The sequence below is a fragment of the Mytilus californianus genome, unplaced genomic scaffold (genome assembly GCF_021869535.1).
Source record: "Mytilus californianus isolate M0D057914Y unplaced genomic scaffold, xbMytCali1.0.p SCAF_8, whole genome shotgun sequence".
Classification (NCBI taxonomy): domain Eukaryota; kingdom Metazoa; phylum Mollusca; class Bivalvia; order Mytilida; family Mytilidae; genus Mytilus; species Mytilus californianus.
In genome coordinates this window covers 1,848,568-1,875,497 of record NW_026262734.1, presented here as the reverse complement: position 1 = coordinate 1,875,497, position 26,930 = coordinate 1,848,568, and the positions used below count along the sequence as shown (strand labels likewise).

General features: G+C 32.6%; 2 protein-coding genes across 2 annotated transcripts; both read right to left on the bottom strand.

The window, feature by feature from the left end:
* Positions 1–295: 295 nt before the first annotated feature.
* Positions 296–7,448, bottom strand: LOC127712742 (uncharacterized). Its single transcript, XM_052219349.1, has 11 exons — positions 7,443–7,448; positions 7,020–7,075; positions 6,460–6,624; positions 5,867–5,959; positions 5,188–5,301; positions 4,423–4,509; positions 3,901–4,131; positions 3,427–3,525; positions 3,020–3,184; positions 2,245–2,383; positions 296–1,685 (listed from the first exon to the last, which is right to left on the bottom strand). Exons 2-11 carry the CDS (start codon positions 7,072–7,074, stop codon positions 1,613–1,615), a joined length of 1,221 nt encoding a protein of 406 aa, XP_052075309.1. The 5' UTR covers position 7,075; positions 7,443–7,448; the 3' UTR covers positions 296–1,612.
* Positions 7,449–12,233: 4,785 nt separating this feature from the next.
* On the bottom strand, positions 12,234–25,491 carry LOC127712740 (uncharacterized). Its single transcript, XM_052219348.1, has 17 exons — positions 25,410–25,491; positions 24,370–24,421; positions 23,285–23,368; positions 22,710–22,808; positions 21,789–21,875; positions 21,294–21,338; positions 20,490–20,576; positions 19,583–19,663; positions 18,485–18,547; positions 18,088–18,174; positions 17,748–17,828; positions 16,498–16,560; positions 15,449–15,493; positions 14,233–14,307; positions 13,934–13,969; positions 13,102–13,240; positions 12,234–12,577 (listed from the first exon to the last, which is right to left on the bottom strand). Exons 2-17 carry the CDS (start codon positions 24,416–24,418, stop codon positions 12,439–12,441), a joined length of 1,260 nt encoding a protein of 419 aa, XP_052075308.1. The 5' UTR covers positions 24,419–24,421; positions 25,410–25,491; the 3' UTR covers positions 12,234–12,438.
* Between the last annotated feature and the right edge of the window lie 1,439 nt (positions 25,492–26,930).

Below are 26,930 nucleotides of genomic sequence, written 5' to 3'. Positions count from 1 at the left end.
TCTCGAGATTGCATGTTCGAATCCATCCATGCAATATTCACAACAATGGTGCTGCTAACAACGACTACTAGTACAAACAGGGGTCTGTAATTGTACCGGACAGTTAAATAGACATGGCCATGAGGTATCAAAGGTCATTAAGGTAACATTTTACTGACATTTTAGGTTTGTGCGCTGCTTTTATATAAATCGAAGTTGCGGGTTAGAATCCCGCTAGTACCAATCATTTAATTTTCATCCAAAAAGTGACCCTTTGACGAGTTGGCATGGCGTATATATTATCATTCAAAACAAGTGAAGTTGGAACATTTTTATTGTACTGATATGAACTTCACACCAAATATATACATGTACATAAACATGACAGACAAAATGAAACAGTTTTTTTTTCTAAAGAGGCTATATAGGCATAACAACACGTGTACGGCTGTTCAAAAAAAATTGACTCTCTGGATTCAATTTTAAAGTTTTTGCCGAAAATCAGTATTTATGTACCAAAATCAAAATGGTTGCTATCGTTGAACCACCATTATATAGCTCGTTATTAACTTATCACAAAGTTTTGACACCCATTGTTAAAAGCATCATCTAGAATGCTTATAATCTATCATGAAAGATTAATGATGTTTCGCTTGCTTTACACTTATCGATATTTACCAGATTAAGACCTCTCAGAATGTAAAGAACCAGTTATACCGTCGATTGGCTTTCAAAATGTAGTAAATTACTAATTTTTCAACAACAAAAAAATCTCACAAAAATGCTTTGTTTGAAATGCTTGCTTCCAAAATGTCGTATGCGAACTTTATCATTTTTGTAAATGGCTGTGAAATAAAACCTTGGTTATTTCTGGATAACACAAAAACTAACCTTATTTTCACAGAAATAAAGAAATATACATTAATTTTCAAGTTTACATACAACATTTTTGAAGCAAAGTTTACAATCAATTGGGAATGGCAATTTTTTCTCGTGTTTTGATTGGTCTAAATGTATGACATTTTGGAATATTAAGAGATTTCCTCCCACTAAGCCCGTTTGCAAGAAAAAGTAATCATAGCAAAATTAAAACTTCATATACGACATTTCGGAAGCCATTCGACGATATGTATTTTTGAAAGATACCTACAGTAAACAAATTGTGAAAAAAACAGTTTGAAAATTAAACCACCCATTCTTTATCCAACGCCAAAATCTCCAAGAAAAGTTATCATATTGTTCAAACAAACTCTTATAGCTTAGAAATTAGCATCTTTTAAAATTGGAAGCATCTTAGAATTGTTTATTTTCCGATTTATATTTTTTCAAATTATTTTGCTAAAGGAAACCTCTTTAGTTCAGATGGACATCTTCATCCCAAAAACGTTATGGAAAGAGAGCGTGTTGGTGTATGTGCAACCTATATTACGATTTTAATTATACTAGAGTCATGATAAATATGGATTAATTTCTAATAATATCAAAATTACACAAATCTATTAGTTTCGAAAGAGCACACACATATCAATGCCACACTTATACATTATTGTGACATTTGTTTTATGTAAAGTTTGTGGGTTTTGTAGAAGTAGTCTTTTCCCTAATCACCATGGATACAGTAACGTCTATTACTTTACAACATAACATCGTAAAGTCTGTTTCTTAGCATCTGGTTCTTGGCCATCAGAACACGGGCTTCAAGACGACTGAAAAAGAAAAATATAAATGTGTCATTCATTGCAAAATTTACCCTACACTCTTCAGATTCTTATTTTAACAAGGAGTTCGGATACTTAGTACTGCAAAATATTTTTTGTTTGATGTACTTCAATGAACGTGTCATTCATTGCAAAATTTACCCTGCACTCTTCAGATTCTGATTTTAACACTTAATACTGTAAAATATATTTTGTTTGATGTACTTCCGTTAGCACAGACACTAACGACGAATTTCATGCGTAATTTTCATACTTTACTTTTTTATTACATTAAATACTGACCATGATAACATTGATTGCTACTTTTAAAATTATTAGTATTTTTAACTTCAAAAATACTTATTTCTAATGATAGAAATCAAAATTTCTAAATAGTTTGATTTTATGTTTAATTTGAACAAGAAAGAAAATAGTTCAGTTATTTACAACTTATGCGCTGAATAAGAATAAATAATCAAATTTTCTAAACGAAGGTTCTTGAGAATTGTTATTCTGGTCAACCATATAAATATATTATACAGTTAAAATAATAAAGAAAATATCTTACTAGTGCATGAGATCTCTGAGAATTTCGTGGAGATCTCCTTCCATGACAGTTCCGGTTTCAGCTCCGAACTTGACTGCCATCACGTGTCTGACGACGTCAGAGTCATCACCAAAAGCGTGCAAAAGAGCATCTTCAGCCCCTGAAAGGATAAAAAACATACATGAGTTAAAACATGCATGTCTGTTAATTACTGACATAACAGAAGTAAGATTTGTAAAGTCACAAATATATTCAAAGCAAGTTAATATATGGAGCAAAGTTTTTAAAGTTTTGTCAATTGAATACAATATTTCCTCTCCGTTTTTGTGCCTTCAGAATGGTAACAAATATGTTCTGTTCAAAATGTTCGATTTTTTTTTAATTTCAGTGTTATCGTTCTGAAAGCGCAATATTCCCCGAGTGTCTTGAAAAAGTCGAAAATGTGTTCGACTCAAACCTAGTAATTAGTTTCACTTCATTGCAAAATTACAGTTATTTTTAACATTCTTAAGTGGACGCACCCACCCACCCCTTTTTACCATCCAGACCTTTTGTTTATACAACTTTTCTAGCAATGCATCGGATTCTATTTTTTCACACTATTGTTTACGTAGTATTTTAAGAGTATCAAAGCGTACAGAGAAAAACAACAAAAACAAATCAGTTCAGAAATTTTTTTTTAATCGAATATAACATATGATTTTGATATAAGACACACTCAAAAATTGACCTCAGAAAAAATGTATAAAGAAAATTTGAAAGAATGAAATAAAGTGTGAATAATATATATGTATACCTTGAACGTAGCCTGGGGTAACCACTGGAGTCTGTGGTCTCTGGTGAATATCGATGTCAAGGTTCAGGTTCATTCCTGGTCTCATTTCCATTGGTGGACCTTGCATCATTGGTGGTCTCATCATTGGTGGTCCCATTGGTCCCATTGGTCCCATCATTGGTGGACCTGTAAAACCAAACGAATCAAATACAGATTTTAATGCAATTCGTTTGCAACGATGATTATGATTGGACGACGTCTTATATTTTGTGGGGGTAAGTTGCTTAATCTAATTCCTTTTTTTAAAAATGTGTATTTTACATACAAACAATTGATACATTGGATATATAAGAACCGTAAGAATTTCAAAATTATACACATTATGGAAGAAATAAATAGATTACTCAAAGGAAGATCAAGCTTAATACCTTGCATCATTGGAGCAACCATTCCCATTAATTGTTGAGGGTTGAATTTTCCGCTCTTCATCATTTTCTTCAACATTTCTGGGAGGTTGGACACGTCTTCTGTAAATTAAAAGCAATTCTTATAAAAATATACAAATTTCTTTTACCGTTATTAGATACAATAATTGATATATCAAATAAAAGAATACACAGATTTACAAAATTACGATGCTTTTTTTTATAAAACATGTTTTGAATTTAGGGTCTCAAAAGTGGTTATGGAGTATATCATTTAAAGACATGAGACTTTTTTTTTCTTTTTTTTTCTTTTTTTTTTGCAGATATTGAAAACACAAATGCGCGTCATAATTTTGGGTAATACGTGTATTTTCCATTCACTGACTAGCTTACTGTGTTTTGTTTGCTATTAATCCTCCCTCCCCAAACTGAGTTAAGACTGAAGTGCTAAAGGTGAATAAAAAATATATATATTACCATCTTCAATCTCAAATCCCATATCTTTAAGCTCGGCAACTATCTGTGTCTTGAGTTCTTGGAATCCTTCAGCGGTATCATCAGATTTGATCTCAAAGCCATTTTGTTTCATTTCTTCGAGGAATCCCTTCATGAATTTTTCTTTGACTTGTTCCTCGGTATCGTCTTCCTCAGCCCCGGCGAACTCACGCATCTGTCTACGTAATTCTTCGTTCAATTTTTCACGATCATCTGAATAAGATTAAACAAAGTATTTTACCTCAAAAAGAGTAAAAAACTTTTTTTTAAAGTAATAGCTTGTTGGTTTTATTTTATTTATATATTTTTTATGTTTAAAATGTCAATCATATATAAATTTGTAATGTGATGAGAATGATAACTTGTTTGTTTGTTTTTATCCATTTTTGAAATCAATATTTATTTATCAATTTATTGCAATTTTTGTAAATACTTAGGCGTTTTTGTGATGTATGGTTTAAAAGTTGATGTCACGTGATTATTATTCAGTTATTGTGCACTCACCAGTATCGATTCCTTCAGCTTTAAGTTTGTCACCGAACATTTCTGTAATTTCTGGTAACATCTGGGACATCAGACCTGTTACTCCACCTAAAATATAAAGACACCGATTGCTTTATACATTTTTAGGGTTTAACACTCAAATTGGCATAGCAATGGACTCATTTTTTATAATAATCTTTGGTCTAATTTGTTTTTATAGTTTCTGCCTTTATTAGCAGTTTCAACCTTTCTTTTTTACAATATTTGCGAAAACACAAAATATTATCAAAATGAAGTTTTTCCATTTTATAGGCAATTCATAAAAAAAAATGATGATTATCAAAAAATTGGTCCATTTTATCAAGCCGGATGCCTAATCATTGATATTGACAGCAATTGATCCTTTACATAGATTTGACCTTACGCTATATATGTATCTGACTAGGGTGGAAATAGGCTACATAACTTTTGAAGAATATAAGGAAACGATGAAACGACTAATTGCTCTCATATTGTTAACCACTCTCGACTACTCTGTCTCTGTCTTTACCTGATAAGTCAATACTAGCGTCACTCCCCCCGTCCCCCACCCATTTACACACACATGCACATGCACACACCAAAATGTCTTTATCCACATCTACTAGTCAATACAAGTTTAATCACGCATTTCAAATCCTTCCGAACCACTTTATCTATGTGCTCACCTAGTACTAGTATGTCAATAACAGCTTCCCTCGAATAAATCCCCCACCCCTTCACCTATCTTTTAATGGCTGTCCATACCTGACAAGTCAATACCAGCTTCTTCAAGTTCTTTTCTTTTTTCTTCCTTTATTTGATTAAGTTCGTTTGACATCTGGTTTTTCATTTCTTCTTTACTTTGGTCAACAAGATCTCCTAGAGTAAATGAAATAAAAATAAATAAAACTTTGAAAGCCCAACAAACAAGAATGGATTAGCCAGTATTTAGTTTTTAATCTTATTTTTTTTGTGTACTTTTTGTTGATTGCTGTTTGGCTTTTGATGTTTTTCTGTTGGCATTAGAGCTGTTTGTTTTTCTCTTGGTATTGGAGCTTTTTGTTTTTCTGTTGGCATTAGAGCTGTTTGTTTTTCTTTGTTTTTTGCTTTTTATTGTATCCTTGATATATCCTTGTCATTCGTGTTATTAATTTATCGGGTGTGGCTTACACATCTACCTACTTAGAACGATCCTTTAAAATGTCTTGAAAGCGTGATAGTAAATCGTCATAAAAATGTCGAAGTTACACGGAACAATTGGGCAGTCAATCCGTGTTGCCTTACAACGAATAGAATGTCTTAAATTAAACAAAAAACAACAAATGATAAGATTGTCGTGTGCAAAACAAAGAATCCCTTTTGGCCACTCCGACTCACCAACTCATGTGGAATTGATTTATTAATATCTTTAAACAAAAACAATAGATTTGATCTAAATTCTTACCCATTTTGTCTTTAGCCTGGTCGATCATGGCGGCAACATCCATATCCTCTGGCATGTTTTTGATTGCATCTTTAATCTGATCTTCAGAGATTCCTAAAACAATAACATGTGTTATATATAGTTTGGAGAAACTACACCAATCAAGAGGACAGTTTATGAATGCTTGCTGATTTTCCCCTCTTCGTTTTGAAAGTGTCACGTATACTAAACGAAGAATGATATACTGTATGTAAAGGTAGTAAACCAACCAATTAAAATATCTTAAGTCAGGGGTATGAAAACACATAAAGGGGATAGAGACAGGCGGTCTTCAGAGCGAGGCCGGTACTACGGCAAGGTAGGCATTTTCTGCTGACGTCATTCTGTTCTGAGAGTTATATCTGGTAGCATGTATCCAAGAAAGACATGCGAAAACCAACAATGATGTTATAAGTGTTCTGTCTCTAGTAAGTTGAGAAATTGAGACTTCTTAATATTCAACATGATGGCGTCGTAAAACCTGTGATGTTATTGTTTACGGTTCAATTTTTACAGTTTGAATAATGTTTCAGTAAATCATTCATGCTCGTATCAAGTAACCCGTAAAGACTTACCCATTCCTTTCATCATGTCAGCCATTCCTGGTGGCATGTTTTTCATGGCTTCTTTGATATCCTCTGGTTTCATGTTCTTAATCATATCGAATGTACCTTCTGGAATCATGCTTTCAATGTTTTTCAGGTCAAGACCACCGAATCCACCCATCCCCATCATTGGGACTGTCAAAAGAAAGTAAGACAAATTATTAACATAAATTTAACAGAGGGAACGTTTCAGAAAGATTGATAAGTTTTCATTCAAAGTATTTTTGTTGTTGTAAAACATACATTTTCAGGAGAATATATAGTCTTTCATCCTAAATATGTTTTTGTAAATCATACAAAAATTCTATAACATATTTTTACTCTGGAAATTTATACTTTACTTGTAACATACTCTTACAAAGGATTTCTGTTTGTAGCCAAAATTTTAAAAAGAAATGTTGGCTAAACGTCAATGAGACAGCTATTTAAAACAACTCAATTACAAAAAAAAAAAAAAAAACAGAATGAAAAAAAACACATTTAAAAAAAATAAATCTATAATACAAGAAAACTAAGAATGTTTTACTTACATTGGGCCATGGCGCATGCGGCCAACATGCCTACGACTACTATTTTTATCATCATTCTGAAAGACAAAATCAGATATTACTAATACACTGTGAATAGTTTTTTGTTTTTGTTTTTTTGTTTTTTTTATAATGTTTATTTAACTGTATCGATTCCCTTTTTCCTTTTATCAGTAATTTCAATTTTAACAAGAAAATTTATTGATCGTTCTTACATTTTTCTCATGAAAGTATTCAACTAAATTTTTTAAAATGAGATATATATGTCTTATTTACATTTTTATCAAAAACGGATTATCTAAGTATATTTTTGAAAATGTTCATGTATATGTATGTTTGAAATTTAACCGAATCTTAAGTAGATTTCTCGTAGAATAAAATGATACCGATATTTAAAAATGAATAAATAAAACCCCAACTACTTACTTGAGTTGTTTTTGACTTTATGTGACGACATTGGAACATATCAGGCCTTATATACACCCCTCTGTAGATATCGTGTCATTCTTTACAACGTCCGCGTATTGCATTGTATTATCTAACATAGCCGTCGGTACTGCACATTATATACGTGTTTTTTACAAGATATGCACCGTCGCATTTATAATACAGACAAGTTATCAAATTTATTAATTTGCTTTTTATTTTATTTTTGTCTTTATATTGTTATTTATTTTCAAAATATACCTCTTATAGTCATTCTTATTGTATATAAATAGAAAAATATCTTCTAAATATCCATAGAGAATTTAAAAAAAAAATTAAAAGTTATTTTTTGAACCAATCGTTTAGTAATTGTTTTAAATACGAACACATGTAATTCTATAGATTTAATGCCAAGCGGTTATGAGACATAACGATACAGACAGACTCTGGATTAGGCAAAAATCAATGTTTAATTCAATCTGATAATTTTCGAGTATAATCGATATGTATCCTGAGGGAATCGAATTCTGAAACTGTATGTCCATACTCGTGCAATTTGTTAAAACGAAATGTGTATTAGAAGAACAAATATCAAATGTGAATTGACGGATTTTTTGTTCTGTTTTAAAAATTGATTTTCACATTTTTAGTGAAATTTTGAGTTGTCAAATTCACTTTTAAGCATTTTCCAAAATTCATGTGATGTTCACATATTTTGAAATTCATAATCAGTATAATTAATGTAAAAATAAGGTCCACATTGCTGAATTAGCTATATAATTATATGTATATTATTGATATTAACTTGACTTGTTTAGAACTTTTTTCATGTATTGTATGTTTCTTGTGTACATGTCTGTTATGTTTGCATTTTTATCCGTCAGGGTTTTACTTTTTGCAATAAAGTTTGTATTTTTTTCATTTATGTTTTTTAACTACATGACAGGTAAGCTCAGTGGACGACATTTTGTTGTGTAGGATGTATGTACCTTCATATTAATTATAAGATGGTTCATGAGTTATATGAATACAATGAGTTGTGGGGTGTACGTCCATAAGACAGTAACCCAACCACACAAACAAATCTAAATACACTGGATAAAACCACGTGTAAGCTCTATATCCCTTTCATTGAAATATGAAACGTCATTGCAAACAGGGACATATCAAACAAATTCAGAAATATACACTGCATAAGAATGAGCCAACGGAACATCATCATCAAGGAAAGGAAAATAAACAATAGGAAAGTAAAATTATTCTCGTTTGCCGTATATTTTTGTATTAAGATTGTCATGGTATATTCTGATATCAATGGCGAAATATTGTGCCTTTTAGTGTTTTTAACAAAATATATTAAAAGGGCGTGTTATTTTATAGTTAGCGTTATACATAGTTTGCGCCCAAAAAAAAAGATTTGAAAATTACCAATGGTTTAGAAGTTTGGCTGTACCTGGAGAAATGTAATTACAAACAGAATAACACATCGCTATGATCATGTTATTTTGATATTCTTTTTATTATAGATATATTTTAAATGAGAAAGCAATGCATTTTATTTTTTATACATCGTTATTGAGAATACAGGAAAATAACTGAAGACTACCGAATGGAATAACATGAGAAAATGTCACACATAATGATGATCATTCTAATATTTGTGATGTGATCTGTCATAAAGAATTGTCAGATGTTTATGGTACAATAATGGTGTAAAACTGTAAGATGATTTATATTTATGCGCATGTGCACCATATTTACAGTTGTTTTCAGTATCTTTATTTCTAATCCAAGTTTTCAATTTCTACAACAAACTGAGAAATATACCCTGTGTCAACACTTCGCTGAAAGTCGTGGACATAGGAGAATCTCTTTTATACTCAGATTGTGTTACAAAATAAATCGCCAAATTTAGTTGATCAAATCAGATGCATTAGTTATTTCTTGATTTATGCAATACTCTCACAATATATTGAAAACAAATAAGTTTTAGAAGAAAAAATGTCAAAATATGAAATATAATTTTGAATGAGTATTGATAATATAATATTTGAAGATAGAACTGACAACTTGGTCAGTTCCTTCCGTTTACATGTACAAGTTAAAGTTTTCATTAACTGTTAATCGATCAGTACTAGGTTGTAATTATATCAAGTTGCCTTTAGCTATAAGTATACTTCCTGTACATGTTATGTCTTAATTTGTACTTCCTTAAAAACCAAAAAAATAGTATATAAAAGTGTGAATACATCTATGATAGAAGTTTCGTTTCAGAATAAGTCAATTTCACATTATTACCACGTACCTTAGCCATGTTAGCCTTATTGGAGAAATTGCAGTTACCATTCAATATGAATTAAATCTCCAACATTCTACAGATACTTCAAATATATTTTATTTAATAAAGTACATTGTAAAACACTAAGTAAAAATGATAGCGAATCCAATGGACGTCTGAAATAAAAGACAGCTTTATATTATGCATAAAGAAATTATCGATATAGATAAATCTAAATATTTAAATATATATCATTTATGAATACAGATACGGCTGTTGTATGTGCTGAGAAAAAAATAATTATTCCTGACATAAACAAATTCACAAATAAAGTATACAGAATAATATGTATCGAATATAATCAAGGGTATGAATATCGTTTTGTTTCTTTTCAAAAGTTTTATGGATTCTTCAAACGTTTTATAGACGCTATGAATTGGCTGATCATCATGGAATATCTGTGCCACAGAAAACTATGGATCTGCTCGATTTGTCGTAACCATATGTGTAGAACATTTAAAAGTACAAACACAAGTTCTTTGTTTTCGGTTTGTAGGTGCGTGTAGGGGCTTTGTTTCATGAATAAATACACCAAGTCCTTCCTTCTCCGTTAAATAAGGAGTGGATAGGGGGTCCCTGATTCCCATTTTCCTACCCTAACTCCCACTTTTATCCCCTTTACTCACACTTCCTTCCCCCTTACTTCCTGGCGAAAATCTGTCAACCCCCCCCCTCCCCAGAATATCCCTATTTTTACTCCCCCCCTCTTCCCCCAGTTTCCGCCCTGGCTCCCCCTTCCATCCCCTGACTCCCGTTTCCCGTCCCCTCATTCCCATGTTCCCTTACCCCTGTCCACCCCTATGAGGCCTGAAATGTATAGATATTTTTATTGTATGATGTTTGTTACTTTTATTAAACACACTTGTGATGAGTACCACGATCACAGCATTATTGGTGTGAAACCGTCTGACAGTTTTTAAAGAATACTTGCATGCGTTGTTGTTGACAATTAGTTGATTCAGCATGGTCACACGGGATTTTGAAGCTCTTGGAGCAAAGTTTTTTTTTCAATTATTAAATAAGACTTCGTGGCATGCACGTCAAAAAGATAAACAAAGTATTGAGAATCGCAATATTTCTGATTATTCTGTTATTTTGACTTGCATGTCCTTTTGTGATAATAAATTCATTGCACTCATCATTTAGTAATAAATACGTCATCTGGTAAAGTTTTCAGTTGGCGTAATTTGAGTTGGAGTTATTTAATTTGACTGCCATGATGGAGGGCAAACTGGTTGATTTTCTCGTTTGACCAAATATACATTTGTGGTTCAAGTAAATCTGATCAGAATCTTTACTATTCTTGGCGCTTAAATATGAAGTGCATATCTACCAGCTGATACAATATTCCAGGGCTTACATTTCCAATCATGATTCCCTTGAGAAGCTGCTTACAACAGAGCTAATAAGCCTAGAGTTCCAAGTGTTGAAGTTCAAGTCATTCCTTTGAAAATTTTACGGACCTCATCCCGAGTTGGTTGACCGTTTTGGAATATTTGTTTCACATGCAGATGACGACATTTATGTTCGTCGTAACCTTGGGATCATCTTTTTCTCGAATGTGACTTACCGACTTATTACTGGGTGTGTTCTTGTATGAGCACCCCACCCCCCTTCCGGTATTTTAGTGTAGTTCGTGCTGATCAGTCTTTAGTTTTCTATTTTGGGTTTAGTAGACTGTAGTTTGTCATTTGGTCATTTTTCGATTTTTGCCATGGCGTTGTCAGTTTGTTTTCGACTTATGAGTTTGACTATCTCTTTGGTATCCTCCGCATCTCTTTTACTAGATCGTAGTGGTGAATTATACAAGGCTTAACAAAAAAAATGGTCAGAAAAAAAAAGTTTTTTCGAAAGTGTAGATTTAAATTTAACAAATTAAATTAGGCTGAAGATAGCCGCTCCGTTTTCTCATCTGGTCTTGACGTTTTAACAATTTGATTTGAAAAAAAATCGCCATTTTTTAACCTTTATTTTTTTTGTGTTTTTGAGATTTTCAAGGTTTTTTTTTACCTTAAGACCTTTTGGAGAGTTCTTTATTTTGAGTCCATCGGCAGTAAATCTACTGTTTTTATTCTATAGTTATGCAAAACATACATATAAGCCCTGTAGAGCTTGCTATGCGGTATGAGTTTTTGCCCATTATTGAAGGCCATACGTTGACCTATATAACATCTACATCATTTTAACTCTGTTGGGTATTTGTCTCATTGGCAATCACACCACAAATCCTTATTTTATACAGATAATTACTCCTGTGTGATAGGTACACTAAGTGAGTTTCAGGTCAAATATTTCATTGATAAAAAGATAATGTTACAATGGTAACTTATTACAACTCCTCTCTTAAACCAGATCTCAAATGGAATAGACTTATATTGTCTTTCTAAACATTTTTCCCACAGCTTTGTCCTCTGTTTGAAAATAAATATCTTTTATATAATAACAGTCCACCATCAGTGGATCTAATTGGTTTTTAATGAGTCTACAGTGAAACATACACAAACGAAGATTTTAATGGATACATAACATCATTTAAAAGAAAGAAAGACAACTGTACTGGTTTGACAGTAATGTTTTGTAATCCGATGTTTATTGGTATCACAACAAAGCATACAGTGGAACACAGATTCTGGAACAACAGCAGTTTATATCACGCATTTAATGATGATGTCTACACCCAAGGACTCTCAGAGCGAATGGGCTTCTGGCAAATGGTGGCATGGCGTGGAACTGGGAGGCAGCTAATTTCTCTTCAAGGATTCTGTTCTGGGCAATAAGAACACGGGCCTCTAGACGGCTGAAATATAACAACGTTTATATCAATTGTGGTTTCAAGGTTTCCAAATTTTGTAATTCAAAGGATGATTGCTTCCATTTATTCAGTTACTTTTTTTTATTTATATGCTAAAAATCATTAAGATTGTCAATCAAAGCCGTAAATCGTTGGTGAGTTATGTACTTTTTATGTGTTGGTATTGAATATAAGCATGCTTTTGTTAGTTGTTTCTGACTTCTTTGAACAAGACCGCTTTTTTTTACATTAAAGTTCTGAAATAGTGGCAATGTCAAAAAATGTAAAAAAACAGCCCCTTGCATTGACAAAAATACTGAAATTAAAACGAAAACAAGGTGATTTCTTGTTCAGTTCCCTCCCTTGATTCATACATAATGAAAGGTTCGCTTTGCATGCACCACCCTGATACATATATTTGTGCAGACATTTCGGAGCACATGCAGGCCAGTCTATGCTTGTTGCTAAAAGGTTTACATTATGTTCCAAAAATATTCCCTTTATTATAGATATATAATAGGTATACATACTAGTGCATAAGGTCTTTCATGAGTCTGAAGAGGGCTTGTTCTGGGAGGACACCTCTCATTGCTCCAGCTTTGATTTCCATTAGATTTTGAATAACCTCATCATCATCTCCGAATACGTGAACCAAAGCATCTTCGGCTCCTATTTAAAGTGTAAACAAATATTTTGTTTTTGAGATTTCGCAAATAACAGTTCTAACCAAACACATTTAAGGTGGTACCTAACACTACAGGGAGATAACTCTGTAAAAATCAATTAAACGTTTTAATTACGTTGTATTGTTAAGGAAATATTAAGCTTCTCAGTGATCAAAATTAGTGTTTGTCAAACTGCTATATAACCAGCGAAATTTTTCTGATAAAGTGGTTGGTTCAAATTTTTTGAAATTTTTATATTTCTGTCAAAGGGTCAAAGTAAACATTTTGTCAAAATTTTATGAAAATTAAACGAGCCAAATTAATATTAGTCAAGGTGTTGGGTACCACCTTAAACGAGGTCTCTGATTGCAAGCTTTTACACATAGTAATGGAAATTTATTTCGGTTTTTCATTATAAATCCAGGTTCAACATACTAATTCTTTCGTTCAAAGCGCTTCTCTAGACCAACCTACGTTTTAATGCCCAGTGAATATTCAGAACTAAAGACTGGAAAGTCAAAGGTGTAAAATTTCAGCAGACTTGAACATATATTTAAACCGGTCTAACAGTTAATACATTTTATGTTAACAAAATAAATATGTATTTTGTCACTTTTCGACTTTTTCGAACGGCTTTCTAATATTTGTAAGACATAATTAGAAAACTTGGTATTTAATATTAATTATTTAATATTACCTTCAACGTATGAGTTTAGTGGCTGCATTCTGTATCCTGTAAAATAGAATTAACATATCAATAACTGCAGCAGAAAATGTGAAGCTGTTTCAATGGCTCATACAGCTCATGTTATGTCATTTCTTTCTATTGTAAACTTTGTAACTTGTAACTTGTATAATTTGACAATATAAGTTTTAGAAGCATTGCCCTATACGGTACAGCAGAACTAAATAATAGAAAGTATATATCTATTATAATACAGGTCTAGAATATTTACAGGGACATAATTGTTTTGATATGAATAAACTACTAACTACCTCCTTGTGGATGTGGCATTTCTTGTGGCATCATCATTGGTGGTGGCATTGGACCTCCATGGGGAATTTCTCCACCTAAAAAGATGTGTAAATGAAACAGTAACTGAAAGATATAGTTTTGGCCAATTATAACTATTAAATAAAGCATTAGCCCCCAAACCAGCTACTAGTATACTCGCTACACCAATTTAGGTGAAATTGATTTAGTAATATAAAAATGAGGGGATGTGGTATGATTGTAAATGAGACAACTATCAAACGAAGTTGACGTAATTAATTATAGGCAATCGTACGGCCTTAAACAATGAGAAAAACCTATACAGTATAGTCGGCTATAAAAATGTGAAACAATTCAAACAAGAAAACAAATTACCTATTTTAAAACAAAACAATTTACGAAAAACAAATATAACAGACACAAACTAACGACAATCCCTAATATAATGATACTTACTGCTGAAAGTAGCCATGACTGACGTAATGATACTTCATGCTGAAAGACGCCATACCTGATGTACTGATACTTACTGCTGAAAGCCATGACTGATGTAATGATACTAACTGCTGAAAGTAGCCATGACTGATGTAATGATACTTACCGCTGAAAGTAACCTTGACTGATGTAATGATACTAACTGCTGAAAGTAGCCTTGACTGACGTAATGATACTTACTGATGAAAGCCATGACTGATGTAATGATACTTACTGCTGAAAGCGATGACTGATGTAATGATACTTACTGCTGAAAGCCATGACTGATGTAATGATACTTACTGCTGAAAGTAGCCATGACTGATGTGATGATTCTTACTGCTGAAAGTAGCCTTGACTGATGTAATGATACTTACTGCTGAAAGTAGCCATGACTGGTGTGATGATACTTACTGCTGAAAGTAGCCTTGACTGATGTAATGATACTTACTGCTGAAAGTAGCCATGACTGATGTAATGATACTTACTGCTGAAAGTAGCCATGGCTGATGTAATGATACTTACTGCTGAAAGCCATGACTGATGTAATGATACTTGCTTCTGAAAGAAGCCTTGACTGATGTAAAAATACTAATTGCTGAAAGAAGCCATGAGTGATGTAATGATACTTACTGCAAAAAGTAGCCATGACTGATGTGATGATACTTACTGCTGAAAGTAGCCTTGACTGATGTAATGATACTTACTGCTGAAAGTAGCCTTGACTGATGTAATGATACTTACTGCTGAAAGTAGCCATGGCAGACATCATCAAATGCATTGGATTTCCTTTAAAAGAAAACAACTGAAGTCTATATATAGAAATAAGAAGAGGTTGTATGATTTCTCATGAGAGAACTATCCCTCATAATCTAAATGACGTGGATGCTAGTGACTACATGTCACAGTACGTCCTTCAACAATTAGCAAATACCATATCGTACAGCCTACTATAAAAGCCCTGCCATGACAAATTTTGAAACAATTCAAACGAGGATTTGATTTTGATTTTTTGTGTTTTAACGCCACTTTTAAGCACCGCTTTTGGGCTATTTCGTGGCGGCCAGATTTTATTGGTGGGGGAAGCCGGAGTGCCCGGAGAAAACCACCGACTTTCGGTAGGAAAACTGACAATCCTAGTCAATAAAGATTGAAGTCGAGTGCACCCGCACGAGCGGGGTTCGAACTCACAACCTCAGTGTTGACTGGCTAGTGATTACAGTAGTAACTACTTAGACCACTCGGCCACTGAGGCCCCTTCAAACGAGGAAGGCAACAGTCTGATTTATAACAAAACAATGAATGAAAAACAAATATGACAGATATGAACCAACGACAACCACAGAATTGCAGACTCGGGGAGGCAAATTCAAAATGTGGCGAAGTTAAATGTATATGCGGGCCCCCAACCCTCCCTAACCTGGGACATTGATGTAAAAGTACAACTTTATAAGAACAAACTATAAAAATCAGTTTAAAATAGCTAAACTCGATAGATTGGTATGAATTACAAAAATCAACTAACATAAAACACAAGACATATTAGCATTGATCTAAGAGTACTCGCAGTTACTGAAAGATAAAGCTTAAGCTTCTGCCAAACAATCTAAGCATTGAAATATAATTGATATAATGTGTGGTAAATAGGTTTTACAAATTTATCAATCTATTTATTGAAAATTTGAGAGAAAAAAATCTGTTTCCGTTAATTTTTGTTATTTATTGAATGAGAGATATCTACATGAAACAGCTTATTCCATAATTTACAGCTTATTCCATAATTTGCAGCTTACCCAGTTTGCCAGTGGCGATAATTTTCTGTAAAACTGCTTTGAAATCATTGGCGTTAAGGTCTTCTGAAAGTCAAATGTAACATATTAACAGACAGAATAAATAAGTAACTAGCTTAACTTCTTCTGAAAGTCAAATGTAACATATTAACAGACGGAATGAATAAGTAACTAGCTTAACTTCTTCTGAAAGTCAAATGTAACATATAAACAGACGGAATGAACAAGTAATTAGCTTAACTTGCAGGATAGTTTTTTTTTAACAATATCTTAATGTTCTCTATTCTAAAATTTATTTATATCAATGAAGGAATTTATAACTTAAAACTTTAAATTGGTGCGTTGTATATACAGTATACGTAAAATGTAGGATTTACGAGGTTTAATATGTTTATTTTTTGTACCGAGTTGAAAAAAAAGTATTTCCGACATTGTAGGCATTTTTGTTATCCTGCTAAATAAGTAATCGATCTCTGCTTCGTGCAAAATGTAACCATCGTAGACCGGTGGATATACCGACTGAATTATTCGGGTTTAATAAATCGCTATTTCCTTGACTATATTACCGCGAAGAAGACACCAAAATTAATCTGTGGCAGAAACTGTTCCAGTGTAGCTTAAGTTTTGCTATGTTTGCTGTTCGTTAACATCCATACACTCAGTCTCGTTCTCGTTCGTGTATTGTCGACAAGTGCCGATGTTTCGTTCCCTTCCCACCATCCTTTTATTTGATTTGATTTCCAGTTTATACAAGGATTTTTTATATCTTTTGTGGAGTTATTTAAGTGAAGTTCGTTTGTTACATATGTTTTTTTAGATTGAACTAATATCTCCAACTAGGTATTTATATAATGGATATATCAAAATAAGATGTGGTATAATTGCCAATGAGACAACTCTCCACTAGAGACCAAATGACATAGAAGTTAACAGCTATAGGTCACAGTACGGTCTCTTCAGTTTCTGTAATTTTTACTGCTTATTACATTTGGTATTATCAATAACATATGCATTGATTGATTGCCTGCGTCGTTTGCACAACTTTTGGAAATGTTCGTTTTTTTATTCTATGCAACAGCGTATTTAATTTGGCCTTTTACTTGTTTTGATTTAAGCGCCACTGTTGAGTCTTGTATTGACAAAACGAGCATCTCAAGTATCAAATTATAATAATCCTCAGGTCTCCATGTCTTTGTTATTTATTGTCTTATATTGCAACCAATATTGTTTTTTTTTATAGATATATAACTCACCCTCGTCAATTTCAATGTCCATGGATTTCAGTTGGCTTTTCAATTCTGTTTTCAATTTCTCCATTGCCTCTTGTGGTTTTTCTGAATGGATTATAAAAGGTCTTTATCTACGATACTATTACAAGATGGATTGTGAAATTTTTAATATTTTACATCTAGACGGACTTTCAAGTTTCCTCTAAATTATTTTAATCTCAAAATGTCTGCTGTCTATATCTTATTAAGTAAAACACAAATATACAAGGTGACATGTCCTAAACGTCAAATAGACAGCATTCCAACAACATTAAGTAAACATCAATTAGTAAACAATAATTACACAAGAAAACAATAACTATACCTGGGTCGACATCATGGCCATTTTCTTTCATTTGCTCGAGCAGATCCTTAGCGACTTTGATCTTAACTTCTTCGTCACTCTCATCAGCTATCGATATAAAGAAAAGAGTTAGGTTAATTACCGTCTAATACCCACCCGTGTTTACACAGAAAACAATGCAATTGTAGAGTATTATTTTCATGACAGTACCTTAGTACTTGAATAGGCAAAAACCTAGAAATTGGAATAAAAATTTAATTTGACAAAATGATTACGAAATAACAGTCAATGAAATAATCCTTTTTTTTTTTTTTTTTTGAGTGGCAAAACATAATTTATGTTGTTTTTTTAAACATCCACTAGCAAATATTTCATGCTTATTCAGGACGAGGTTAATTTAAAAAAATAGGAAACTAACGTGATGCGTTGGTGATTTTTCTCATCTCAGCCATCATCTTGGCTTGCATACCTTCTGGGTCGTCTGAAAAGAAAAAAAATAACAAAATGATCAATGAACAAAATAAGAAACGGGACAAAATTTATGTTTGTCGTTTCAGACTTGGTTGAGGAAACACGTGCACAGACTGTGAGACTGCGCACCTATACGAATTCATATAGATCTAAAATAGATTTAAATTGTCTCAAACTTGATTTTTTATTCTCAATAAGGAGATAAATAACTGAAAAGATTTTCCTGAAGCAAAGAATTGAATATTAAACATTTGCTCAACATTGTTCAATATTTTCTACATGACCCCCATATGTCGTCTTAACCTTAACATGACTCTCAAATCCCACAATATCCAACAGAGACGACGTTCTGCCATCGGGTGGCTTGTAATTTAAGTCCTAGCTTTCTTCATTATTTACATAGATCAAATCATTTTCCGTCGGGTGGCCTGTGATTTCAGTCAGTTTTTTTGTGGTGGCAGTCTTGGCTTTCTCTATTTCTTACATAAACCAATCTTGTGATGGCGGTCTTGGCTTTCTCTATTTCTTTCATGAATCAATCCCGTCATCCTTCAGTTGTTTTGTGATGGCGGTCCTGGCTTTTTCCATTTCTTTCCTAAATCAATCCCTTCACCATTCAGTTGTTTTGTAATGGGGGTCTTAGCTTTCTCAATTTTTTCCTAGATCAATCCTGTCACCCTTCAGTTATAAAGAGATGGCGGTCTTGGCTTTATCAATTTCTTTCCTAAATCTATCTGGTCATCCTTCAATTGTTTTGTGGTGGCGGTCTTGACTTTCTACAGTACTTTCCTAAATCAATCTGGTCATCCTTCAATTGTTTTGTAGTGGCGGTCTTGACTTTCTACAGTACTTACCTAAATCAATCTGGTCATCCTTCAATTGTTTTGTAGTGGCGGTCTTGACTTTCTACAGTACTTACCTAAATCAATCTGGTCATCCTTCAATTGTTTTGTGGTGGCGGTCTTGACTTTCTACAGTACTTACCCAAATCAATCTGGTCATCCTTCAATTGTTTTGGGATTGCAGACTTTTCTCTATTACTTACTTAAATCAAATCCATCCTCTTTCAGTTGGTTTGCGATGGCAGACTTGGCTTTCTCCATTACTGATGACATGTCTTCATCCTCTATTTAATACAAATGACATTATATGTACAAATTCATTATATTGTACTGAGGTGTACCATTCTTAGCTATTTTTGTGCTTTATGACATAGTGAATTATAGTTCCTACATCATAAATAAAAAATACACTTTATAAATTCTATTCGTCCGAAGCTTTTCTGGATTTAGCTTCACCAGGAACGATCAAAGCCAAATATTGAAAGCCAATGATGTATAAGTACCGAAACACATAAAGAACTATATGACCAAAGGGGACCTAACAATAATATTCAAATCCATCTAAGGTCATCTTTCCAAGAGGGGGTTAATATATATGATCATATATGAGTGTTGCCAACGTTGTAAAGATAAAGATTTCCAATAGTTTTACTTATAAGATTAATCAAAGGAAGCAAACACCGGAATAATTGACAAGAATAGGGTTAAAAAAAAGAAAGAAAAAAAAACATGAATACGTATAACTAAGACTATGATCGATAGAATCTCTCAAATTATAAAATATATTAACATTCATGAAGATGGACAGGTACGACTGACAAAACCGGAAGTGATGTCAGATGAATGCAGCCTCGGATTCTAGATTTTTGGTAATGTTTATATGCAAGAACTGAACGCCCCTGGAATGCATTAAATCACCAGCTAATTCGTCAGACCTTTATAATGCAATACCTTGTACATAATATTTTCTCGTCAAGTATTTTAACCACACAAGTATTTATAATGTATATTAACCAAGTACTTATAATATATGTTAACGAAGTATTTATAATGTATATTAACCAAGTACTTAAAATATTTGTTAACGAAGTATTTATAATGTATATTAACCTTTTATGTCCATGCCCATTTCTTGCATTCTTCCCTTTAGAATACCGAGTGCTGACTCTTTCATATTTGCTTGCATTTCTTCTGGAACTGCAATATATGTTTTCATGAGATTGTTTATTAATTATGCCTATACAGAAAACGAGTGTATTTTTTTTCTTAAAGTTCAGTGGAAATCTAACGTAGAACGCATCAGTTTCATAATTGCAAGCCTTTATTTTGGTCTCGAGATAGGTGATAAAAGATAGTATGAAAAAGCATATTATTCCTAATACAACCTGTCAACATAGCATGTGACGTAAGAGATCTCATCTCACCTGTCGTTGGTTAATAGAGATCTTACTTGTCACATGTTACCATGCAGAGACCAGTTGATAAGAGATGTATTGTTAGACTAAACTTCATTTGTTTTATTACGTTGCAATACGTAAGTTAGTAGATTTTATTTAAAGTCGACATATTTGTGCACAATAACAATAAAAAAAATGAGCTCTGGTGACCTCTCTAACCGACTATGTATCGTTGCTGTGTCACGTACCCACGTCTCATTTTATTCATACAAGTTCATCATTTATATTTCTTTATTTTTTTTCTTATTCCACAAGTGTGGACACATATTTGTGTGGTCTGAAGAGCGAATTTTTCTATTCAACAAACTGAGTTTGGACTTAAGTGTCGACAAAATAATATTGTATTGTGGAAATAATAACATGAACATTACAAATATAACAGTTTTATTATGATTGGAACAAGTCAGGCGGCTAGTGACTTATCACTTATACCACTTCCTCTTGATGAGATACGTACGTTCAACTTTTGCCATGACCTTTTCCACTTCCTCTGGATGATTTTCTGAAATAAAATAAACGTCATTGTGAAAGTTTTAAATTTTTAAAAATCTGTTACATATTTAAAAGATATCACAAAATATGAAAAAAAAACATGCACTTTCATTTTCAAGACAGAATGTAGTATGCCAACTTTTTAAAGTTCTGTTTAAAATTTCACATGATACATGTGTAATGCAATTGTTCTCAATTTCAAACCTAAAACGTTTTCACTCTTTGTTGGTTTGTTTTTTGTTTTGTTTTGTTTTGATGTTTATGTTTGTGTTTGTTTTTTTGTTTTTTATTTGTTGATTCATTTACTTACTTGCTATTGTGTTTGTATGTTTGTTTTGTTTTGTTTTTCTTTGTGTTGTTTCTTGGTTTACCTGTTAGTTATATTTATTTTGTAATATGGTTTTGATATTACGTGTGATACGAACGACGCTTCTCTACACTTTTCTTTAGAAGTTATTACCTAGTTTTTCTTTCATTTGTTCTACAAGAGGAGTTAAATCTTCTGGAAGGCTCTTGACGGCTTCATTTATTTGATCTTCAGAGATTCCTGAAATAAAAAAAAAACTCAAATACTAGTACATTGAATCACTATGTCTGTATTTATTTATAGTACATTCCAGACTTCTTGTCATTGTCAAGATGGATCATCCTTGCTTAAAAAGTTGGTGCATTCGACCCAACAATTTATATTTCTACAAGATTTTTATTAAATGAAATAAATTTATTTTTTGTACTTTTGAACCTTTTTACAATTTGAACGGGCATTAGCTACGAGATATAAAAAAAATAATAAGATATGATCTTTTTACTTTAATCATTAATGATAGTGAAATAGTGAAATAACAATTCGCTTTTAGCAGCCAGTTTGGTTCAATTTGTCAAAATAAGCTAAGAAACATCGCTGATGAATTATTCACTTGCAAGTGAATAATTCGACCTTATTGAATACGTATTCATGTGACCTTCAATTTAACCCCTTAGCTAAACATGTGCTACGGCCTAGTACAAAGCAGGGTTAATATTCATTTTACATTAACATCTTCTCGTCCTGAATATGCATATTAATTTGCCGCTGGACGTTATGCAGCAATCCATCATCATCATCATAAACAAGGCGTGTTCAGCTATTAAAAGGAAAGAAATGTCAACATTGAAAGTGAAACAAGGGTAAACTATTTGGTTGACTGATTCGATCCACAAAAACTCATTCTTATACAGGTAAAAACGATGATTAATATATTTTTTAACCTTTAATACGAAATCAAACAGACCTAGCAAAATGAGTCCAATTGCAACGTGTTCGCTATCTATTTATGGGAAAAAGAAAGGGGAGTGTTAAAATGCATTAAATGAGAATAAAAAAGAGGAAGTTATAACGTACCCATCCCCTGCATCATGCTCTTCATTTGTGGTGGCATGTTTTTGATGGCTTCTTTGATATCATTTGGTTTAAGGTCCTTAAGCATGTCCAGAGCTTCAGCTGTAAATAGATAACCAATGTATCGATATCAGATGTGTGTATAATTCTTTTCATTTGTTTTGCGTCTCGTCAAATTTTCTAGCTACCAGCTAGACAGGAAGAAAAACTTAAAGCACAAGCGTATGAAACATGTCATACAGTTTGGTGTGGTATTTTAAACACTGATCAAAACCTTTCTAGTTCAATTATTTTATCTAGCAACATCACATAACTGTGAAATGTTATAAGTCCGATTGTATTCAAGTGTAACATTCGTGTGAGATTCTAAACCTACAGTTTAAATATCTATCGTGCATGCAATTGCTCAGCTATTTTTCTAATAAGGTATTGACAGAAACAAGAGAAATAAGACTAATTCTGCTTAGGAAACAGGCTTACAAAAGAAGTTATGCCTATTTCTTGGCCGGTCTTAATTTAAGTAAATATGATAGTTTACACTTAAATTAAACTTTAACAATTAAGGAAAGACAACTTACGTGGTAGCATACCACCCATCATCATGGGTGGCATCATCATAGGTGGCATCCCCATACCCATACCCATACCGCGCATAGGGGGAGCTACAACATAATCAATTTAATTATTTATACTTTATAAAACGTAATGCAATCAAATTATCAACACACAATATTGGATTTTCTTTACAAGTTATTTATATGAATAAAATTATATTAAAAAAAAATTACCTATCGTATAATTTGGGTGAGCCCTTATCGTCTATACACATTATATAACGGTAGTTCTTGTACTGAGCCGGGTTCCCATATGACGGACCTGTGTATGACATTATTGGTTTTATTGGTCTTATTAATGCGTGCATACATCAGAATGCCGTCCATAACAGACTATGCAGTATGAGTTTGCTCATTCTTTTAGGCCGTCCGGTGACCTATAGTTACTTACATACCCGTCTTCTTGTTTTGTACACATTGTACACCTACATACATTCAAATAGTGAAGACATAAGTGAAACACTATTACCGTCTACAGTGAAAAATATGCAATGTACGCTTTTTGTTATGTTAAGGTAGTTCAGGGGTATACCGCCATCTTGAATTGTACAATCACAGTAAATAATCGGTCTAGTTCTTTGCTCAAATCTGCAAATTTGGAGACAGATTTGCAATTTATTGGTTACACTGTTTATTTATATAAAGAAAACTTAGTTATTCATTGCATTATCGAAAATGTTTTAACAAATACCAAATGTTTGTGCTTTTAGACACCATTTTTTCTTTTTATTTAAGATTATAAAACCTATCTTCTCATATTTTATTTCAAAATTCTGTCTCATAGATTTCTTTTTATGCACAAAAATGTGTTTTTTCATGAACAATCTAAGCAAATTTCGGCAATTTTGAACGACTCGTACCTTGAAAAATAGCGCGGTGACCCATACTTTTTATCATTTTTTTTAAAAAAGCATAGTAAAATCTTCATTTTGGCAAAGTATAAGAAAATTCTGTCATTTTTTTTTCTATACCCCTGAACTACCTTAAGTGCGTGTAGTGATTTTTTTTTTATCATGGATTAATATACCATATACTTTATTTTTGCTTACCTGCATATGCCAATGCGGCCAAAAGACCGAGGATAACAATTTTCATCATATTCTGTAACAGACAAATAATAAACGTGTATACAAGCGGTATAATGAAATATCTTAACCTCAAAACCGGGGTGTGTTGCCATGCAAAGTCAAAATGAGAGATATCATCTGTATCCGACTCAGATATGGCAATAAAATATAATTCAAAATCATTCGCAAAATCATCAAAATACTTTATTTATCAACCGATAGAAATAAAATGACAATTAATTGTCAAATTTCTATTTAGGTACACTTTTCATTGTCAGGAAACCAGATTGTCAAGACTCGGGGCGGTCCGGTGCTTGAAATATTGTATAGAAGATCGTTTACTGACCTCTAAAAGTTATTACAGTGAAACCTGTCTAAAACGAATATTGCATAATCCAAGAACCTGTCTAAAGCAAACATGTCTGAAGTCCAGTCAAATCAAGTTTTTATGCGTTGTGAACCTGATTAAACCGAACATCTGCCAAAACCGAACAAAATCTTAAGTCCCAAAGAGGTTCGGTTTAGACAGTTATCACTGTACATTATTTTTTCGCCGGGTTGCTGTTTACTGACGTAAATTCCACATCTTCATTTATTCATATTCTTTCGTAAGTATATCTATACGCTTGTTTGGAACACACTATCCGAACTACTGGTATATAAATCAATATTTCTTTTTGAAACAAAAAAGGACGAAATTGGTCCTGATATATTTTCTTTTTACACATTTATCAATTATTAATTAAATTGGGTTATGCTACAATGCTGGGTGAGTTATACTAAAGAAATATTCAGTATATAATTTATAAAATCTATATTAATTTTAGTTGCTATACATAGTAAATATATTTCAAAAGTTTTACCTTTATCTAGAGAATTTAACATCCCGAACAGTATAAACTAAACAAAGTGACCTATAGTTGCTTAAATCCGCTTCAATTGGACTCTGTTGAATAGTTGTCTCATTGGCAATTATACTTCATCTCCTTATTTTATAAAGAAACAAAATCTTTAATATTCACCTGTTAGCTGTACCGAAATCAACTGTTTGCGCTTCTGTCGGCGGCAGGTGCTCGTCTTATATACCCTGAGTACCTATCACCATCCATCACCCAGGCCTACAATATGGTTGGTTGATTTATGATTACGTGTATTCCTCTGGTACCTCGATTCTACGAGGAAGATGGTAAATGCTAGCAGCAAACTTTGTAGTCACGAAAGTGGAATATGACACATCGAACTTGTTCCTTCATAATGTCTTATTTAACAATTATATTTATACACAGATATATAGATATATAGATATGTACATGGTTCATCATTTCTATATATGCATGGATGAAAATTAAACATGTTAATTAAACACGGTGAATTTTTTTTCTGCGTTTTAAGGATGTACTTAGGTGAAATTAAAAAAATCTAGAATTTAAAACTGATAGTATTAGTCAGAAGAGCATTAGTTAAGGAACAAAATAAGCTAAAAATATTGATAGGTCATGGAGCTCCTTTTCGAGATATTTATTTTTTTTTAAATGGCGGGAAAAGGCTGACTCGGACTTTTACCGTATATTTGCATTGGTATTCTTTGGGTCTCAAATCGAAAGAAAATAAATCTAGAATCTACTTAAATTTTGGTAAATGACCTTTTATGAGCTATTGAAGTCTTATATGAAAAGAAAAATGGGTGTTATGGGGCAAAATATGTTACCGGCCTGTATCATAGGAAAAAAAACAAGGAGTCCGAACATCTGACAAAAATTCCAAAACCTCACCTTAGTACATCCTTAAGCACTTTTCTGGATTTAATTTCATTGGAATCGCTTATTGCTAAAAAGCAAAGGTACAAAAATACATTGGCAGCTAAAATGAAATTGCAGGCCAAATTTGCCTGATGGAAAAACCGTCCGATGCCATTTCTTGCATTCTGCGACTTTCCAGCAGCAAACATATATGTATATGCTGTTTTTTTGGGGAGGGGAGGATGTTCTTTGTTAAGTTTGACTGTTAGGGTTGGGTTTTATTTTGGGGGGTCAAAACCTAAAAGAATTACAAAAAAGATAAATAAAATAAAATAAAAATTATTTGTCTTAAAAATTTTTGGACCTCAATGAGGAGATTCATACTCATCACGTAAATGGTAAATTTATGCAAAGCGTCTAATGAAAAGATATCGAATACCAGTTTGGTAAATAGTTATTGGCGGTTTTACGTTTAGGAATTTTTTATATATGAATAATTCATATCAAGAAATCAAGAACTAAATAGTTTATGACATAGATGCCTACAGGATCAGGAATGCGAGGGTAAACTTAAAAACAACAACTCATAACACAATTTCACAAAAACGATAACTCGAAATTCTCTGCCAAGACTATTGTAATACATTGCAATCCAATTCAATTGCGTGTACTAAATAGCCTTCGTGTAAATAAGTTGTCAGTTAATACTATAAACACTGGAGGCACGGACAATATCACGTGATGTTGGCAGAACATGTGGCAAGTCTTTCAATAATCAATCCTGATAAGTCGAAGAATAAGAAA

Bases quoted from the DNA above. Each gene is read 5' to 3' on its own strand.
- LOC127712742 (XM_052219349.1), bottom strand. From the start codon at position 7,074: ATGATGATAAAAATAGTAGTCGTAGGCATGTTGGCCGCATGCGCCATG. The intron at 4,132-4,422 runs GTGAGTGCACAA...AATCTTATTCAG, and splicing joins AGCTGAAGGAATCGATACTG to ATGATCGTGAAAAATTGAAC. The intron at 3,185-3,426 runs GTATTAAGCTTG...TTGGTTTTACAG, and splicing joins GGTTGCTCCAATGATGCAAG to GTCCACCAATGATGGGACCA.
- LOC127712740 (XM_052219348.1), bottom strand. From the start codon at position 24,418: ATGATGAAAATTGTTATCCTCGGTCTTTTGGCCGCATTGGCATATGCA. The intron at 21,876-22,709 runs GTACGTTATAAC...TTTTTATTTCAG, and splicing joins GAGCATGATGCAGGGGATGG to GAATCTCTGAAGATCAAATA. The intron at 13,241-13,933 runs GTAATATTAAAT...CACTTTAAATAG, and splicing joins ACTAAACTCATACGTTGAAG to GAGCCGAAGATGCTTTGGTT.